Source organism: Nymphalis io, chromosome Z, assembly GCF_905147045.1.
Source record: "Nymphalis io chromosome Z, ilAglIoxx1.1, whole genome shotgun sequence".
In the NCBI taxonomy this organism is placed as follows: Eukaryota; Metazoa; Arthropoda; class Insecta; order Lepidoptera; family Nymphalidae; genus Nymphalis; species Nymphalis io.
The window spans coordinates 16666394-16689103 of NC_065918.1; the positions used below are offsets into that span (position 1 = coordinate 16666394).

A 22710-nucleotide genomic window follows, 5' to 3' on the forward strand; every position below is an offset into this window, starting at 1 on the left:
CTGTTTCCGTGGGGAAAACCCGAAAAAAAGGGTAGGTGTATTTTATTACTTTTTATTATAGGTATATTTTACTGGATGTTCAAATATATTTTACTAATACTGACTTATAAGTATCACTTTGGTGTTATTTGTTTAAATTGCCAAATTACGATCACATTGAATTCGAAATGAACTATCGCAGTTTATTATTGAGATTTATGCAAACTCAATTTAGGTATCATAAATCACTCATCAGCGCTCCTAGACAATCCTGTTACATATGGATCGATGTCATTGTCATGTGTTACATACGAATCCACAATTGAATGAATTGATGAAACCAAAATGCATTGAAATGTCATAGGTATTTTGACGTGATGAAAGAAAGACTTCGAGTCGAATCGAATGTATTTGAGCTTTGACACTTGTCAACGGTGTCGACATGTTGCAATTCAACAAGTACAGAAGACATGTCATTCCGATTGATCGCAATGGTTTGTAACATATACTAATAAGGAAATTTTAAAAATATAACATTTTTAAGTGGCATATTTGTCCGTGTGCAGTCCCCCTGTAGTACAAAAAGAGCAAATATGCTCCCTTAACAAACGTTCTATTTAGTAAATAAAAAAACGCACTTTTGTTTATAGTTTCACGTACAAAACACATTAAGCCATTTTTACTGTCTGCGTTATCAGTAAAAAATGCAGTAGCGTTACCCCCGTTCTCATACAAACCTTGTGCAATTAAGAATTTAAATAAATTAATAATATCGCATTCAAGGTCAAATCATGTACATGCTAATGACTTTCGTCATAAAAGTCTTGATAATTATAAGACCTCGTGTACATACATGGCGCCGCGGCCGTTGAAGCTGCAGCGGACCGCAGGTTAATATTATACAATTACATAGCACACACGGGCCGTGCGTGGATCGCGTACGGATCGCGTCGTCACTGCTGTCGTGCCACAATTTTGATACAGCAACGGCGCCATGTACATGAAGCCTTATAGTCTCAGAAGATTGTGATTGGAGGGTTGCGGGCTCAGGTTGCTATGTCGTCGTTTGACATGATTGTCAATTTGAATTTAGAGAGGACATTAATAATCGCATCAGACAATATCAATATGAAATCGTAACATTGAGTTCGCATCATTCACTAATGCCTTCACTCAAACCGTTTAATAATTAATAGTATAAAATAAAAGCGGTCAAGATCGCAAGTCTTTACAACAAAACAGACATTCCTTGTTTTTATTTGATTAGGACGTTTGAATGTAAGCAGTGTGTAGTAGCTGCTTTTAACAAAATCTAGCTAGTAGTTAAAATGCTATATGACGTCACATGTATAGATATGGACATATATTACATGTAAGTGATGGAATGGCCCAGAGGAGGCTGTGAATCTTAGCCGAAGAATCAAACCCGGTCAACCACACAGTATTTATGTGTTTATAATTAATATTTCGGATGAAATTCCGCCACTTATGTAACCAGTTTAAATGGCGGCGCCACCGGATTGGAGCAGAAACTAATCCTCAAGAGGAGATGAGGTTTTGCGCAGATTTGCTTTATTTACTTTTACAAAAGAAAAGAAATTATTTTCATCAATAACCATTTTCAAAAAACTTTAAGTCAAGACTGCCTCGTATTCAAGAACTGTTTTTATAAATAATGGAAATGTTAATTAAATAAAAGCCTGTGAATGTCCCACTTCTGGGCTAAAGGCGCCCTCTCCCTTTTTGAGGAGAAGGTTTCGACCTTATTCCACCACGCTGCTCCAATGCGGGTTGGTGAAATACACATGTGTCAAAATTTCAGTTAAATTAGACACATGCAGTTATGCTCACGATGCTTTCCTTCACTGCGGTTGTTGACCGAAAGAGACTCAAGAAAAGACTGAGCTTAGTTCTGATGGGGATTCCCGGCGTTAGCTCAGAGTCAAAAACGGCCTAACAGCACCTCTAGAGTCTAGCAAAATAGCAAATGGGCTTCGGACGTTGTCGAAACGTAGGAGGCGCTATGAGGAGCGTGTGTGTTCGTCATTTGTGGATACGAAGATGGAGATGTTAGAGACTGTAAATCTGTATCGGTAAGGGACATTACCGAGGGGCGTGTTGGCGACTTTGTCCATATAGTCTTTGTCATGGCGACTAGTACATCAAGTTATAAGTGAAAATGTAGTTAGGTTTTAATCACGTGTATTTAGGATTAACGTATTAATAATAAAACATATTATTATAATTTATGTCAGTTTCTCTTACGCAGAAGTTAGGCTAATGATGAGTTTATTATCGGTTTATATACGCTCAGTCGACTGAAATAACAACATAACACGTATGTATATAATTAAATGTATCGAGAAAATTACGTTCCGACGGAATAAATTATCTTCAATTTAATAAATAATAAAAATGCATAATAAATCATTGTCATAAAAATAGTAACAACAAATAAAGTATTGTTGTTACTATTTTATGCCAATTATAGCAATGTGCCAAGTTACCAACTTTATTTCATAATAATATAATAACCAGTTTAGTTTAGTTTGTATTTGTTTTAACCGGATTCCAGCACTCATTCATAAATTTTATATTATGTGAAATGCTAGTTTCAACTCAAATACAAAATAAGTACAAAAATGTAACAACGATCTTAATATCGGTTCAGGCTTTCAACATTTTGAACAACGTTAATTTTTATTTATCATACTCATAATTTCAATTAATTAAATGTTTCCTTACTTATCTAAAATTTCAAAACGTCTAACAGTTAATTCGTGTGTAAATATGATTTTCCATCTACTTATTTTCTTTCAACTTGCCTGTTTAGCGCAACCCGTGAAATGTTATAATTATTATTACGGTCAATATCGCATATCACGTTCTGACATTTCACGGCCGTTTTCTGCAGTGAATTTTAAGTTTTTTTACAGAATAACCCTACAGGTATCGATTTTAAGTTTCAATCCTCAAACATTGACGTTATCATGTACGCTAATAATTTATAAATTTAGTTACAAAAAAGTTATCTTATTAAATGAAATAAAAAAAGTAGCAAGTAGTTATAGAAAAATAATGAATTTCACGGAGAGTCGTTTACAGCGACAACGCATTATAGAAAACATTCTCAGATACAAAAAAATCGTTAATCGATAAATAATTTGTAAAGAAAATAAATAAACATAATATCTAAATGCTAGGTATATTAAATATGACTGCGATAAGCGTCAATAAGGCCATTATTCATTGCCATATAACTAAGTTAAATCGCGTTTAAGCGATGCATTTATAAAAGGTACGACACAGGCAATCACATCGAATAAAATAGATTCTTATAATAATTTTATTACGTTTAAGTAAAATAAAATAACGTGTATTCATAAAGTCCGTAGTCGAAATTTAAGCATATTTTAATGATTTATTTTTTCGAATAACTTATAATTGCTCCTAATAAAATAAATACTCAAAAAATGTATGTCAATTATTTGTAATAAATATAAGACTACGTGCCGTTAAGAGTTGTCCGACTCGAGTGAAAATAATATCCTTGAACCCGATCATAACGCCACCGCCCGGGTACAACCAAATCCACAAACATTTCATCAAAATCGACATATTGGAAGAATTCATTGTCATACACGCGTAAAGAATAATTATACTTACATGTAGATATATTATGATATACATGAAATAGTACTTTTCAATATTGTTTTTACAAGATGTAAACGAAAAGACCTTACTTTACAAAGTCTAATAGAGATTCAGTATGTATTTAAGACCGCGCGTCAAGGCCTAGACACGCCTCTCGATAGTTTCGAATATATCATGTTCACAAATATGAATATATAAAAAACTAATACTAAAATAAATGCTTAGTCATGAGAAAATGAGTGATACTAAATATATATACTTATAATATTATATTTTACTTTACAAAATATTGCACATTAATCTAATTCAACAACACAAGATCTTATTAACATAAGATTTATATATAATCGAAAATTTCATTCGTGTTGAAGGTTAAGTTCGAGTATGTGTGTTAGAGGGGTTACCAGGTTACCGAATGAGGTTCGCTAATTCGCTACGATGAACTCAAATCCTAAACGGATTTCGGCTGCATTTGCAATATTGGCTTGCATGGTGGTTGCAGCATAAAAAGAAGTTAGAACTGAGAATACGATGAAATATTGTTTACCGTGTAATAGACAAGACAGGCCAACAAATAATTGTAACGGTTTTTTTTTTATCCGATATGTGTAAATTATGAACAAATATTTCTTTTATAAAATATACCGAAATAGGGTGTAATGTGGTTTAACATACGCAAATTTGTTCATTCATTAGAAAATAAAAAATATGATTATCTATCTGTTAGAAATTTAGATTATTTATCAGAAAATATTTTAGTGTGTAATAATATACTTAAATTGACAAAAATATTAATATTATTTATTTTGTTAGCTATATTTTAATTTATAAGCATACTATATATTGTTTACCAGGTATAATTATAATATATACAACAACATAACAATAACTTATATATACTGTTTATCAGATTTTATTTCCTAGGATCCTATTATTAAGATTTACTTGTTAACATTTTCTTGTTAATATGGAAGAATAAAAAAATCTTGTATAGCAAGAATAAAAAAACGAAAATAAACTCCTGATTCAACGAGCAGTGGTGCTCGATTCGAAACAGAAAAATAATAAAAATGCGCCATAGTAGGGCCGGCAGACGCAAAACATCAAAATGAATAGTTATTGAAAGAATTTATAATCAAAGAACGCCAACAGATAGATGTCAAGTAAAATTAATTAAAAAGATTTTCGTTCATAAAACAAATATATTATACTCGTTATTTTAATGATGAATAGCAACGAAGTTTAGTTTAGGCGCCACGCACACACAAGAGAGTTTAAGAGTCGTGGCGGAGAGGTCATGACGTGATAAAAGCTTCAAGCCGTATACCGTGAAGACATACGAGTCGGTCTAACACCCAAACCGCGCCATTAGATCTTTCAATTAACAAAAGGATTTCAAGGCTGAGGAATTATTTAAAATACTTGTCAGAGCCGGATTCAGAGAAGGATGGAGGTGATTAGAATGTGCCGAAATTAAGATTAAATCTGATAAGCAAAGGCAATCAACAGTATTCCTCGCCATAGGGAAAGACGGCGGCAAAATGCAGCGCGGTGCCTGCCAGTCTATCCAAAGCAGTTAAAGTTGTAAAAAAAGCTGTTAAATTCCAAAATGCCATATCTCACAAAAATGACTGTGATACAGTATTCTCATAAATTAAAGGATCAAATTAAAGAGTAGATTTATGTATTCTACGATAGGAACGATATTAGCAGACAAATATGATGAAAGTTGAAAAATGTCTTAAGACGAAACGGGAAAGAATCTGAAAATTGAGTGAGAAAGAAGAAAAGAACAAACGATCCAAATCAAGTTAGCCATATATGACACATGTCATTGTTACCCCTTTTTTATAAAGAAAACTGCACTGCTATTCTGCTAGGACTTACTTCATTACTCAACCGTGAAATGTTGATAACCGTCTATGGCGATATAGTATTTTGATGCGTGAATTCTTTTAATGTTATAATTATTATGGTCAATATCGCATGTCACTCTCTGATATTTCACTACCGTCTTCTGCGATGAGTTTCGAGTTTGTTTTAACAATTTAGCCCTAATGCTCAACTTCTGGTAGTAAATGAACTGCATAATGTTAGCGTTTGCTTAACCCACTGAAGACTCATAAATACTCTTATCGCTTTTGTACTATAATTTGGTGAGACTTGATTTATTTTACAATATATATATATAATTTCAATTTGTTTGAAGGTAACTCTTGACTTTTATTTTACATAGTTAATTTAATTTTCATGAACAAATCAAAAGTGTTAACATATGGTATACATATTTAAATAATAAAGGCCCAGCAGTGGTGCAATTGCGCGATGGTGCAAATTTTATAAAAAATATAATTCAGTCGTTTGTTATAAATATAATCAGGTAGGTATGTATATTGTTAATAAAATATTTATTCGTCGCTAACCGTTATAAATTGAATGCAACAAACATTTCACACCAATACTGAAATTGAATAGATCGATTCGCAGAAACTTCACGAACCGACAATGAAAACAATTTTACTTCGACACCAGTTAGCAGCTCCTTACGTAGGTGCAATGAAGGTTAAGAAGCGTTTCCTAGAATTTCTATATCGTGAATGATGATAAAACAAATTCTTGGAAACAAGTAACTTTGTGAAAATGTAAAATTTAATTTTAATTTAAAAAAGTTACTCTTAAAAAATAAAAGCTAATTTGCTAAAGTTTTAATGTTGTGTCTAATTACTTTAGTATGTGTACCTACGTCAAGGCCTTAATAGCACTGTATTAGTCTTAGAGCGCTTAAAACTTTGATCCTTTTAAGAGTAATTACGTATTGCCGGAAAAGGGAATTGATTTTCGGGGGACAGATAACTGAGATAAACTAAAAAACATAGATTTCCACGTGAGGGCTCAGACAGATTGACGTCCTAAGGTAATCTCTCGCGAGACCACACTTCAACTTTGTTCGTTGCCGGCATCGTGTGTACCGACACGTATTATTTCATTTATGCTAAAAATGTTGCAATTCCTTTACAAGTTTACATATAAGCATTTAATAGAATAACTTGCCTGTTACTTATAACATTATTGAATTATAAAATAAATATTAATATAAAATATAATAAATAATAACTTTATCCGTACACGTGTTGATCTGATTCACAAAACAAATGATTGTAATTACATTCTATAAGTAATTACAACTTTCGTTTTAAAAGAACTCCGTGGCGTTGTGATTATATCACCAGGAGTGATCTTTAATAGTATTTTTTTTTTACTCAAACGTGATTATATAATAAGAAAAAACGGCTGTAGCATCTTAGGATAATTTTTGTGACAAAAAATTGGAATTATATTGTCATTCTAACATCGGTAGTTCGATTGTAATATTTTTATGAATATTTATAATATATACAAGATTAAAACTAAATACCGTTGAATACGAGTATTACTTTAGCTTCGAAAATTATATTAATTTGAATTATAGCAATTTAGTAAAACACTTAACTCAAACTCGCGGCAGTTTTTCAAATATTTCCAAAGCAAAAATTGCTTCATATATAAAAATGTATATAAATATAAATGAAGGACTGACGTTTTGTCACAAACAACACGGCATCAATTTGATACACAAAGAACTACATGTGTGGTTAAAATCGAAGGTAAGGGGTTATGAACCGAGCTTGTACATTAGAAATTGCAATAAAATTGTTATACTCATAATAATTTAAGAATATTTTAAGATTAATCTCTTATCAATGTAAAGTTTTAAGTTTGAAACACATTTTACTGAAAATACGGCGCCGCGACGGTGTGGACTGCACTCGAAATATATCAGTGGATTTGTTTTTCAAATACCTTCCTATTTAAGAATTTTGCAATTTATGCAAAGTTTCGAGCTTTACTTGCTGTGGAGCAACTTCCGCTTATTTTATTTATAAAAAGATTTAACAATCACAAACTATGATTGTACAGCACGATCAGCTAAGAGCCAGAACACCTCACGCAAGTACCTATCTACAGCTACACAGTTAAATCGTACGAATCTTGCCTTAAAGCTAAAATTTAATTCGATATACATTAAGCTTATTTCTATATACAAGAATAACTTCTATTAGAAGTCAGTGTGTACGCATCTTAATGAAAATTGTTAAACAAAATTTGGTTGGATGCAGGGGGGGGGGGGATGCAATTACTGAATCGAACTCACTAACGCGAACCAAAGCTTGCATATCGTTCTTTAAAGGTATCAAATATTTGTATGCACGAAATTTTAATGTCAAAGAAACAATGTCAGTCCTCGTTATTCATTTATCATAATTATTGTTTTACTTGTCCGTTTTGTTTGGCGTCAATTCAATTTTTATAAATGTTTTTTTTTTTATATATTTTTTAAAAGTACCTACTCCATATCTTTATTTCGTAATTGACTTTTATGTCAAAATTTAATTTAACCATATATAGTTATCCAAAGGTTAACATATTATTATGTTTTTTTATTTTTTTATTTGACGATTAATTAGCGCTGTGTTCGTCGAAACCGGCTCCTGCGGTAACGGTCGTGGTATCGGTCTTCGCTCGTGGCGCATTACATATTTGTATGGCTATAGATCATACTATGGATATTCGTAGAGGCCTGGGTGTGTCAGCGGCTGATGTAAAAAATAAATTTAAATAATGTTCTCAATAATCATTTAATTTCAATGATTCATTATCAAAAAATAACACCCATAATGTAAAATTGTTTATTGACCATTGAAGTTTAGTTACTATTTCAAAAAAACGATTCGTTTTGCTTACGGATAGTGAAAATGTGTAATTGACTCTACGGTCCATTATTCGTTCGTTTGTAACAAGCTAATGGTTATGACTAACGCCTCGTAGACAATACTACAATCCGCAGGCAAAACTATGTTTATTTTTTTTATTGTACACATAAAACATTATCAAACAAACAGACTTAATAATTAAAAAATAAAGAAATATCCTCAAAATCAAACTCATTCGATCTATTATGTATTCTTTATATACTAGGTAAGTTTAGTCTTTTTTTTAATCTTCATTTATTGAGACTTTTGTCCATTTGGACATGTTAGCCTCATCATATCTACACAAGTTTAGTCTTAGTGGCTGAGATGTTAAAATTGCAGTTTAAGATAAAACATCGGCCGTAATGACTTATGACTTATGACGAGTAAATACAACCGCTATACGCTGTTTAAATCCTTGCTTAAATCCTAAACAAACAATACACATTCGTAGCCTAGAGACGGCTAATATTAACAACACAATTGTAAAAGCAATTAATCTTTACATGTATTTATTTGTTTTGTATATTATTCTGTTACTATTTTAATTTTCGTATTATTTTTGTTTATACAGCAAAGTAAAAATAGTACTGTAAAACACATGAAATAAAAAATAAAATAAGAATTGCACTTCTCATTGTAGGACGTAACAACATGACGAAAAATATGTCACAGCAGCTAGAGCCAGAAATTTGATATTTAATACTAACGATAAGCTATGTTCAAATTAAAAAGCTTATTATTAATAATAAATTTATTTAAGTGAATAGGGATGTGTGCTGGCCCGTCTGGGTACCACCCGTTCATCACATATTCTACCGTCAGATGTTTGTACTCTCAGTTTTGGTTTGTTCCAGTTTGAAGGGTGGGTGAGCCATTAAAGTTTAGGCACAGGGGACATATTATTGGTGCGTACTGTTGCTGATGTATTGGTGGTGTATTGGGGATGTACGGAATGGTTATTATTTAATACGACGCCAATGTCTATGGGCCGTGGTGACCACTTAGCATCAGGTGGTCCATTTACCTGTCCGCTTATATTATAAAAAACCACCTTATATAGTCTTACATAATTGGACCTATTTACTGTCTTACCCGGGTTTATAACTTACTATACATAATATCTTGTCATTGAAATAAGCATTTGATATTCATATATATTTTATTTCGATTTAATTTAAAAAACCTAATATTGTATTTTAAAAAAAATGATTTTAAACAAAAATTAATTGCAAGACGAAAACCTCACCGTTACTAAAGGCGACCCTAAATTTATTTTAATAAAATAAGTTTGTGAGCATATTTACATAATTACAAAAATCATATTAATTTCCTATTTCTTTAGTCAAAATACTAACTAGCTTTAATTAAACTTTCCAACAAACTGGTATAAAGTAGAAAGACATATTATAGGATTTTGCATTTGAAATCCATTACGAGTTTGACTCCATATGACGAAGTTTGTTTCAGTTCGGCGTTTGGCATAAAATGAAATAATACGGACGGGTTGCTTCACTTTCACAATAAATCAAATATATAATGTAACTTTGCATGTAAATAAATAAAAAAAAATAATTATCCTAACAGCCTATAGAGGTCCCACAGCTGGGCTAAGGTCTCTTCTTCCTTTGAAGAGAAGGTTTGGAGCTTATTCTACCACGCTGCTCCAATACGGGTTGGTAGAGTACACATGTGACATAATTTCAATTAAATTAGACACATGCAGATTTCCTCACGATATTATCCTTTATCGTCAAGCACGAGATGAATAATAAACACAAGCACATAAAAATTCAGTGGTGCTTGCCCGGGTTTGAACCCACGATCATCGGTTAGGTTAGGATTCACGCGACTCCCGACGCGAGGCCATCTCGACTATACCTCGATAAAGTGAACGTATAATTATTTAGTCAGTAGCTTTTTAAATCGTTACTCTATGGCGTCTTAAAACTAAAATTGGATTAACTGACCCTGTAACAAAAAACCAAGAAGCGCTACCATACTTTACTTTGATCGCGGAACTTTTTAAATTAATTCTATTACAATTTATACAAATAAAATGGACGAACTAAAAGTGGACATCACCCTTTTAATTATGCAAATGGCGTGCACAGTTTATTAAAACTATATACTTTTGATATTGATTATGCAATACGTTATTTAAATGGATTGAACATTATAAAATTGTGATTATACGGTAGTAGCATAATATGCATTTTTGAAAAACACTCTCCGAAATTAAAATTGTTTAATAAATAGAGCCGGGATGCCGAACCCGGTGCTTAGAACGCGTGAATCTTAACTGGTGATTGGAAGTTCACACCAGGGCTAGCACCACTGAATTATCATGTACTCATAACGAATATCGTGCTCTGCGATAAAGGAAAACATTGTTGGGAAACTTGCATGTGTCTTATTTCACTAAAATTCTGCCACAATGTATCCACCACCCACCCACATTGCAACGTTGTGGAGCGTAGTCTCCAATCTTTCTCTTTAAAGGGAGAGGAAACCTTAGCTCAGCAGTGGGACAATCATAGGCTGTTACATAATGCAAATGTATACTTATGCCCTACAATGTAACACCCGGCTGCGAAGCAATGCCTTTTTGAATTTGTTTGTAAACAATTATTCGACACGACAAGCCCGCACACCTATTGTACGTCGCGTCGACTCTATTCCAGAAAAGTTTACACAATTGTCAACTAAGCCTATACAAATTTTAACTCAATCGGATGAACGGTATGAGGATGTATAACGGGCAGAGAAGAAACATAGATATATGTATAAAATTAAATCAGTTGCATACAGAAATGACATGAAAGATTTATAAATGTCAAAAAAATCAACGATAGCCACAGGAGTGCCAGTTGTCATTCTTATATTTAAAAGAATAGAAAATAACTAGGGAAGACTTTTGTTTAATTTATTCTAATCCTTATCAAAATAAATGACATATACATATTTTAAACGTTAAGTAGAAATATATTTTTACATTTTGCAATACAAGCCAGTAGTTTTCAAAATATCTCTTGATTAATTTAAACAAAAAAAAAAAAAATACACGAAGCATGTTGTAGTAAGTATTATCATTTAGCACTACAGACGAATAAATTGGTTAACTAATGTTTTTTATCCATTTTTTAATAGCATTGAATGAAGGCCTTATTTCACGAGGACTAGTCATAGCCATATTAGTTCATAATTGACTGCCTCGTTGGTCTAGTGGCTAGATGTAAGACTGCAATTCCGGGGTTCCAATCCCAGGTCGGGCCAGTAAAAAGTTATTGGGTTTTTCTGTCGAAAATTCTCAATAGTAGCCCGGAGTCTGGAATTTGGAAGTGTGTATACTCCCGTGCCTTGGAAAGCACGAAAAAAGCCGTTAGTCCTACGCCAGAACTCTTTCCGATCGTGTCGGAATGCCGTCCCAACGGATTATGAGAATTAGGGAATAAAGAGTGCACCTGTGTTTGCGCACACGCTTGTGCACTATAATACGTCCTGCGCAATTAGTGCAGTCTTGAGATTGGCCAACGTGGCCGAAATCGGTATGTAGGACATTATTATTAATTCATAATTATTTAACCTGATCGTTGTAATATATTTAAAACTAGTAATAAATGGTACGGTGACAGCTTCTACCAGGACATTCTAGAATAATATAAGATAATACCGTAGGGTTTTTAATAAGGAAGAATTAAAACTTATAATAGTAATTATTCATGCATGTTCAAAGTCCACGCATGCAAGTCGAATTACTCATAATTTAATAAAATTAGTTCTCTCGGTTATTATATATAATATTATTATAGTAAGACAACGGACGACTGTTATTAGTAAATCCAGTTATTTGAAGGCAGTGATCAATATTATTTTAGTACGATGTCGTACTATTGACCTTGATAAAAGTATTCTTAAAGAACCTATGAAATGAAAACTATATAAAGAAACTGCAGTTACAACTAGATCGAAGGGGGGGTATATAACTATACGAGTATACGAGGCAGGAGAATTAATCCTGCTTATCTAAAACTTTGCATCCGATAAGTGCTTCCAATATACACTGTTTCTGTATAAATTGGAGTATATATACTAGGTGTCTTGTCAGTTTCGAATCGGTATTAAAAATTAATTCGTTGCATCGCGTGATAGCAAACGAAAACGAAACAATAGACTTTAAGACACATTAACAACGGGATTGGTCACGCGTCTGTTTTATGTACTACTAGCTGAACCCCGCGACACCCGCGTCCGAATTATTTTTCCCGTATATCCGTTATTTTAAATGCACACATATTTATCCATGTTCTGGGATATTTCTACGTCATATTTCATTGCCGATCCGATCGTGACTCACTGTTCTAGTCTTTATCAAGTAATAAGCAGATAGGCAGAGTTACTTTCGTATTTATAATATTAGTTCGGTTATATTTTACAGATGGCATCGTTTTTATTTTTTTGAACATAAAAATATTTGTGACAAGTGACGCACTTCCATACAACCAGTTTGCAAGTGCGTCACTTGTTTGGAAGTATGTAAGGAGTATGGAATATAAAATAATGTTATCTGTAAGCATAAAGACAAAAAGTTGCCTATGTCAATATATTTATATAAATCTGTCGAACTCCAAGCCCAAAACAATAAAATTTGTTTGGTAAGGATATATTTTTTATATAATATAATTATATATTAGTTAAATTTTATGGATGAATTTTGTTACGCTTGCTGAAGTTTAAAGTAAATACTTCTGTGTAGAAGGCTACGGCACGGCTTACGGTAACATCATGTTTTTATCTTTGAGAATCTCCTAGAAGCTTATTTATATGGACAGCGACAATTATTTAATCATATTTTTCATCTTTCACAGGGAAGCCGACGCTAACTAGTTCATATTATATTACGGCCTCGCCTGTATTGCATCTTTCACAAGGCTATAAATTCAAAAAGACCCTTCGTTAATATGGATATACATAAAATGAGAGCTCATCTTATATTGGTTTATGCTTGTGAAAAAATTTAGTTAAATACGTTAATGTCAGGCTCCCGTCTGTTCAGTTCTGTCCAGTTTTTTTTAAATGAAATCATAAAGCTTTGAAACACAAAAGGCGTCATCAAAATTGTTTGAGTAATTTTTGCATGATGCGCAAACTGACACACAATTAACAATATAGATTTCAAGTTATTTATTATAGAGATATTTTCTAATATAGAAGTTTATTGCACACTTCGAATGAAAAATGTCTGACTGCAGACGTAGTAAGTATTTCGTTACATGATTTATGCTATTCATACAATGTTAATCTTTGATTGTTTAACAAATATATTTTAGAAGTTAAACGTAACCTGGTTCGAATTCGAATGTTAAACCAATTTTAAGGACTACAGAACCTGTCGCAAGTATTAAATGTCAAATCTACTTCAAATTAGAAATTCGTGCATATAAAAAAAACGAGTATTCTATTCCAAGCTTCAAAACTCTTTTCGAAAGGAAAATATAAACTAGTTCATACCTCTGTTGTTGTTCAGTTAGTGCAAACCGATAGAGTAAGTTGATGGTGTAATACAGAGTGAGGTAGGCAAGCAGCTCGCGCCAAACCAGCTTATACACGCTACCGCGCCATCTGAAACAATTATAATTAATTTAACTTTACGTGTATAGTATTTTCTCAATGTATGCAACAGATGAGGCTGTGCTGCAATATGCGGGAATAATTTCTCGTACATGTGAAATTGTTTCTATAATAATGACGCGTGTAAAGACAAAACAGTTCCTTCTTCACCTGTTTGTCAATCGAATTTCTTTTTTTTTTTTTCGCTATTGGCGACACTCATGAGTGTTATCAATGAAAACGGGAAATAAGCGTAGAAAAAAAATAAATGATCGGAAGATGCAAATTAATTTCCTTTCCACTGGAATTTTCAATACCTAATGTTTATGGTTGACGATATGATGTACTTGGCGAAGACAACTAAAATTTTTTTGGATCAATTTATTTATGGTCGACGTGTTGCATCGGTTCACATACTAGACACATGTACATATTAAAACAAACATATTAAATAACATTTTATCAAGGCCAGAGATTTCTGATGGCCTGTCAGCCTCGACTGATTAATTATTATTGTATTGCAAAACATCAATACTTGTTATTCAGATTTCGGTATCAATGTATGGAATGTTAATTAAGGAAAAAGGATACATAATGATAGATAAACTGATGGGCAGCGCATTATCGTGGTAAAAATTGGTTTATATTTTGTGCATTGCCAGTGTCCACAGTGTAAAGTTAGAAGAATCTTTTGCTTGTGGACCAATTTGTTTGATCAGTCCTCTTAAAATAAATCCGCAAAATCAACATTTCAAATAAACTAGATACTATCTAAAACTAAACATATTCAATATAGTAAATTATGATACTTTAAATGTCGTATATTTGAGGTTTAAAATGTAGCATTTACAATAATTCTATTGATTCCAGAGAAATCGTAGAAGAATCCAAAAAAATAAATTAAAAAAATATATAATTAATGTCACTTTAAATTTTTAGGTTGTTTTTTTTAATTATATTTCTCGATACTATGATAAATATGACACTGTGTGACCCGTACACTGGCACGAAAACCCAAATCTCACCATAGGATTCCTTTTAATTTCGTAACCCGTAGAAATGTAACGAACTTTTCATATTAAAGTAATTATTATTCAAGATCTTCCATCTTGCTTGCTTATTGATTGTCAAAAATCTAAAACCGATTTGGAAAAAAACACCTCAAAGTAGAACCGGATTATAAGTAAAGGAATCAATACGTAATAAACTTAAATACAAAATCTCATTCATTTGGAAACATTAACCGGAAATACAAGGTTACTCCGAAATGAATATTTTAATCGACGATCGTAATCGTACACGGTAATCGTAACCAATGTACCGTTACCGCTTACTGAGCCTTATACAACTCGTATTTATGTACATAAATAAATATTCATACTCCATTAATGAAACTAAACTAAAGTTAAATTTGAAGGTCTATTAATCCTATAAAAAAGTGTACATGTATAGGTAAGTTACAAATTATCAGAAATGTGAAAAAAACAAGCTTTTTAAACATCCATTATATATTACTATTATACAATCAACGTCTTATAACACTTTCTAACAATTCAAGAATAAGTTCTTTATACTGTCGACTTTGTTATAAAACAACTTAACCACACAAAAATTAAATAAATTTAAGTTCTAAACAAAACTTATAATTAATTTTCAATAATATTGTACCTATTGATTGTATATTATGTTGCCCGTGGCTTCGCTCGCGCTTAAATATAAATAAAGGACAAATGATTGTAAAAAAATAATTAAAATAAATTGTAATAAAGAAGAAATGTCACCCTATTCTTCTTCTTTCTTTAATAGCATGCTCTTTCTTCACCCCTTCATATTTATTTATCAATTCAATCAATATGCACAAATAGTAAATTTCAAGCAGATAAGACTACTTTTTACTAATTTGTCACTTCACATACCATTTCTCTGTCTGGGAATTTCTAAAAACAACGAAATACGTATGCAGTTATTTCTCAGAAGTTTTAATACTAAATATCGTAATAAAGTTTTTTTTTAATAAGCTACTACCCTAACCTAACAAAATATATTACAAGCGAATACAGACAGAGGTTTAGATACGTGCGTTCGCTGCAAATAACTCAATACTATAGGCAACAGGGCGGCAATTGGCGCGCTTTACATATGCAGCATGAGCTGAAACCTATTTAATATGATTGATCATACAGATCTGAGCTCAACATTACATTGGAAGAATCTAAATATCTGAAACTGACCATTTTTTAACTTTGTTTTGTTCCTATAAACTTTAAATCAATTTTTCATCATTTTACAGACTATCATTTATAGGTAGCTAAAGTTTCAGCCAATTCAAATGATCAATTCACCTGAGAAAGTTATAATATAACATTTTTATCGAATAAATGTTCGACATCACTCTTTAAATTGACGTAACTTTTTTATTTATATACCGATTGATTTAAAACAAACACTTAAACTTAAGTGAACTGCCACAATATATCAGTGAAAACCGCACCCAAATCTGTAAAGCCGTTTCCAAGATTAGTGCGCACAAACGCACAGACAAACAGACAAAAATTCTAACAATCATTGTTTTGGGTGCTATTGCGTTGATAAAGGTAATAGTTTTACTCATATATCTTCCATGTCCAGACAGCGATCAGTTACATTTTTATTATATATATATAATAGGTAGATATAGAATAGATTGTTGTCGACTATTTGTATTGTATTTAGTTACTCGAACTAATTTAGTTAAGAGCGTATCTATAGCCAACAATTTCACCCGCTCGCCCTAACCAGCCCCTATTACACGTCCCGGCACGTGTCACAGGACTTACGCTACATCGAAAATTCGAGTGTAGCGAACATCGAAGTGTCTTGTTCCCAAAACAAATGTGTATATAGATATATGTATATAAAGCAAACCACAGGCTGCGGTGACCGAGGGTGCGACTGGCGAATGTTGCTGCGGGAATCACACAAGCGTCAGACAACGCGACGGGCGATAGAAACCAATATACATCATTATTATGAATCAGTACGGCGCACGGCGCATGCCACAATGCCGAGCGATATTTACTTGGAAGTTCAGCCACCCTCTACACAAATATAAACATGTGGTGAAGATGCTGTGGAAATAAAGATGCGAATTCGACATCAAATTGTCCTCCACAATGTCTTGATCGAGAAAACTACTACTCTCAAACAATGTCGAGTCAACATTGGTATATAAATTCTCTCTCTTGGTGTACAAATTGGCTCTGGGTCTACACAGAACGCATCGGTGTTCGCAACTGCCCGTGACTTGCGAGCCGCTCCAACCGGCGGGGAGTCGTTCGCGTTTCCCGTTCCCGTGACCAGAACGACAGACCGCGAATACACGATCTTATTTCTATGTTGATTATATCTACAACAACAGCAATATTGCATTTCAATGCTTTTTTCTTGTTGCCAATACTTAACAAGTCATTCCGAAGAATATTTCTTGTAATTAGATGTCACCGACGAAAATTATTACAAAGCGCAGTCACAATTTTTTTATACGTCTTCTCGACTCTCGGACGGAGCGTTACCGACATACATATTACGGAGGGCACTTCGTGATTTTTATCTTTCGAGAAATTCTTAATATTGTTTTTTTTTGTAATCCCTTGAAATTATAATGTAATTACGATACATACAACATTTTATTTATAAGTTTGAATGTATTTACTCAACCAAAGTCTAGTTAAAGATCAGGGGCCGAATTCTACTAATTTATAACGATTACGATACGTTTTCGATTCAACTATAATCTAACTTTAAATCAACTGTATTTATTCGAGTCGGAACCAAACCGATAATATGTTAACATTAGCGTTATGTCAAAATCAAACGTAATTGTTAACTTTTATGGCAATATACGGTAATTAAATTAAAGAATAGGAAAACGGAAAAACGGCAACGATCAGGCTTCGATTCGATTGCGATGAAGTGATAATTTGTTAATAGAATTGGTATTAAATGTATAGTTACTCTTGATGGAACTGTTGTTCCGAGCGACTTAATTGTGATAGAAGCTGCGTTTTTTCGATAATGAAGTAACTGTTGACTTTTGATTTGTTACTTGAATAAGACGTACTTATATTTTACATTTTCTTAAGAGTATTTATTTAATTATATTAAGCTCATTATTAAAGTCTTATAAAACTATAAAAATTCTAACAATATTATGGATAAATGAGAAAATCAATCCATACTATTTCTCGTTTTATATGAATATTTATATATTATGGTTTTTATGTTATGGTATTTATTTATTATGGTTTTTTTAAATATAAATTAACTTAATTTTAAGTTCATTGCTAATAAAAATGAGACGTAACATATTAGAAATAATATATTGTTAGTAATTGCGATATATTTTTTAAATTTCATGTTTGATAAGATACAGATAATTACAGGCACAAGGGACATAAAATCTTAGTTCTCAAGGTTGGTGACGCATTGGCTATGTAAGCGATGGTTGACATTTCTTACAATGCCAATGTCTAAGGGCGTTTGGTGACCACTTACCATCAGGTGGCCCATATGCTCGTCCACCTTCCTATTCTATAAAAAAAAAAAAAAACCTACAAAATTTAACAATAGTCTGCTATCAAAACTTATATGACTTTTTTTCAATGCAATATATTTTCGTTGTAATATTTTCGAGTTGTATGAAAATTACAAAATTTAAGAACTGTTTGTAGGATTTGGTTGTACGAAACTTTGCCATTATTACAATAAAATAAAACCGCGTGTTTTTTTTAATACTCGTTTCTTATGTTTTTAAGTTTGACATGCATGTTGTTACATTGACCTTTTAGTAACATCGTTTACAATTAATGTTTTATTTGATTGAATATAATTTGTGACATCGCTACATATTATAAAACAAAATCTTCCTTGTTTGTTTGCCTTGTTTGTCTTTATGTCTGTCTGAACGCGATAAACTCAAAAACTACTACCTACTGGATTTACATACGGTTTTCACCAATGGACGGAGCTACTTATGAGGAAGGTTTAGGTGTATAATTGGTTATGGTTTTGCGTAATTTGACTGAAATATGACAAAGATTGTTGAATATATCGGAAAAAAACATGCTAACTGAGAGCTTTATTTGCGCTTTACTTTACGTGCGCCGCGCAAACTAATCGTCATAATGTGTAAAACGATATAAACGTTTTATGGCAACCCTTATTTTACTCATAGGAAGCCGGGACGGGTTCCTATCCGTAAAACAAGGTATATATTTCCATATATAGCTACAGTATAGCTATAGCTTAATAGCTATAGAAATTTGACATAAAAGTATATATGGAAATATAATTATTTCCATATATACTTTTATGTCAAATTTCTCACTCCTCCGTGCGTTCAATATGCTTAAAAAGAGGTCCAAAGTATTCTCTTTGGTCAAGTAAACCAATGTATAGCATTATCGTTAGAAACCCAAACAACACCTTCGCTTAATTATTATTTTTTAATATATAAACGCAATTAACTCGAGAACCGAAAATATGGTAAACACTTTTGTGTTCGTATCGTTAGCGGTATCGGTGGAATGGTGTTATTGATATTTCAATCGCACGGAAATTTCCGCGCGGAAAAAGCATTGTAAATAAACAAAAATCTAGACTAGATTGAATTTTTATTTTTTATTTAATTGCCGGGCAAATAAAAATTGCTTTTAAAACTCTGGCTCTTTAAGAGAAACGCTGCATAAGAGCCAGAGTTTTACGTTTAAAAAGATGTGATGATGTCTGTTATTACACTGTTGTCTGTTATTCACCCTTCGAACCGAAATATACAAATACAAATTTTTTCTGTTTGTCAGTAGAATGAATGGTGAGTGGGTGGGTGGTAAGTGATACCCAATCAAGAAGCTGCAAAAATACTTAAAATCTGGATTATGTTTCCTCCATATTCAAAATCGTGAGTTATTATTTAGTTAAGATATTTGCCATTTATTCATTTTGCTTCTCTTCATACCTGGTTTCTGTAAAAGAAAACAATTATCTCTGAGCTTCCTCGGGCTGTAACTACGTATACTCAAAGACAAAATATTTATTCTGTATATAACATTACACCTGTTTATTAATTATCAAAATATACCGCCAATTCTTAACACTTCAGACTTGAGAAGAACCGTTGAAGAAAATACTCTTCACCGCTAAAATATTAGCGTTAACTAGTCCAAAATCTTTTGCGAATGTAATATTTTCCCGATCATCTCTCAAAGTTATTTAAGTTTAAACGAACACTAAACTGCACTTAAATTTTTTTTTAAATAATCAATGATAGCGAAGAAGTTTTGGAAACACTAGTAAAGACCCCCTTTACAAATATTCCCAAAACGTCTTCGCTAACACAAATGTCGACCAAAGAGATTCTGGATTACAACCTAAAAATGTCGTTTCTCAACAGAGATGAAACGATTTTGGTAGGACTGGCCGACGAAGGAATGCAGAACCCTACGACGACAACTAACACCCTCTGAAGGAACTCAACTGACACACATTTCGATTCATAAAGAAGTCATCTGAACTCTACGACGTCAAATACAAACCAATATTAAGATTGAAATAAATTACATGTCTCTAAAAAAAAATTCTGAAACGTTGATTGTGATGCTTCCTGGTTATTAAACACGCAGGCACATTGGTACCAACGGTACAGACAACACGTCTATGGTCAAATATAAAAAAATAAAAAAATTATCTTTGATTTTATTCAGTCATCTTTGAACCCCGAATTATTACAAGCTGTCACTGATCAAGTCAAGTCAAAACACCAGTGAAGTTGTTAAGCTTCTATTATAAATTCATTCTAACATAAATTACAAGTAAATAACATTTATTTTAATTACTAAGCTTATAATCCGTGTGTTTCGTATTATTCATACATTAATACAAACATAATGTATTGAAGTAATGACGTCATTAAACCATCATGACGCTCACTGTTTTTACAACTTACCTCATAGATTAAAAAAAAAGATATATAAGATTAAAATTTAATTTTATATAAAATAAGAGCATATTACCTATCAAGTTTTATTAATAAATCATTCATTATTAAGAGTTCAAAATCGTACATATTTTATCAAAGCGCTGTCTGTCTACGGCAAAACGATAATCAAGGGACGATTTTAAAGATAAAATTCGAAATATTTAAATCCAACACAAACCTCTCCGTACTAACCAACATTAAAAAATGTACTCCTAATCGTATTGTAAACCTCTTTATGCGACTTTATACGCGTGTATCAAACAAAGGGTTCATTGGGATTTATCTGAAAGCAAGTGAAATATAAAAGCTTAGCTTTAGTTCGAAATGAAAACGAAAACACTTCGCATCCATCCGTAAATCCATTTATTGTAGAAACGATAACGTTTAAAGATTTGAACGTTAACATTAAACTTAAAATCGTTATTCTTTGCTAAAAAAAAACAGGCAAATCGTGACAAATATGTATGGATAATTAATAGAACTATAATATACACGAAGCAAATAAATATTAACTAACCTTTTATTGTTTTAATAGTAAATTTAGTTAAAACATAAACGCATAACCAATTATATGATGTTCTGCGATGCTGAGCGCGTTCTTAAAACTTACTCCGTTGCGCTATTGTCTGAATTATAAACTTCTATATTGTAAAGCTTTATCATGAGTTAGACTAAAAAAATGTGCATTTCTGACAAGTTATTTTCAGTTTAAGCCCGAAGTTAAGAAGCGGTGTTACACTCTCGTGCCTTGAGAAGGACGTAAAGCGCCTTTTCCTCTATCGCACCGGATTGTCTTTCTACTGTGAAAGTGAGAGATTGTTAAGAGCGCCTCTGTTTGCGCACACCTGTGCACTGTAATATCCTCTGGCTAGGCTACGTTTTGAATGGTCGTCGAGCCCAAATTCGGTCAGGAGGGTTAAGTCTCAAAAGCTGCCACTGAAAACTTTTGCCAAATTAATCAAAAGATAATAAGTGGAGTGGACTAAACCATTTTATGAATCTCCTTTACAGCTTCCCTATTGCGTTTAATCTCTTACATTCATATCTACAATTATTACTTAAAACATTTAAGATATCGGTCCTAGATGGTAATTTATTTGCCAATGTAATAAAAAGTATCAAAATAATGACGTATGCGCGAAATAAATATTACCAAATGACACATAAGCGGCTTATGATAATGTTAGTCTAGCGTCACCAGTGTGTGTAGGATCCTCATGTACTTGTACCTATTGAAGACATTAATGAAATCGAAAGTGAATTTCAAAGAAATCCAATAATACAGGAGCGATACTGAATATTGTTAATAAGATAAATAGCAAATGAATTAATAGAATCCATTATTATTTAAATATTTTTGTGATTTTTTATAACATAGATGGCAAGTCGTCTTATGCGCCTGTTGTACTTACACTGTAGTAAATAAAATAAATATAAAAATCTACGTATACTTTTAATGCCCCACCACAAAGAGGATCTCGTAAGATGTTATATGACTGGTGGCTGTAATTGCACTCACATTTGAATCGGAACACAAAAGTACGAGTACAAAGTGTAATAACTGGTGTAAGTGCTACTCACTGAAATGGAACCACACCAAGTCATAAGTCAAGTGATTTAATCACAATTAATTAGTAATCGTACACTACAAAAAGTACACATTAG

At 32.4% G+C, this 22710-nt stretch overlaps 1 protein-coding gene across 1 annotated transcript in view; it reads right to left on the reverse strand.

Annotated features, from left to right (window-relative positions):
• The window catches only part of LOC126780484 (bestrophin-4), a 74103-nt gene that overhangs the window by 39830 nt on the left and 11563 nt on the right, over nt 1-22710 (reverse strand). The window contains exon 2 of the mRNA XM_050505013.1: nt 13935-14045. Within this exon, the coding sequence (XP_050360970.1) occupies nt 13935-14045 (111 nt within the window). The remainder of the gene's footprint in view (nt 1-13934; nt 14046-22710) is intronic.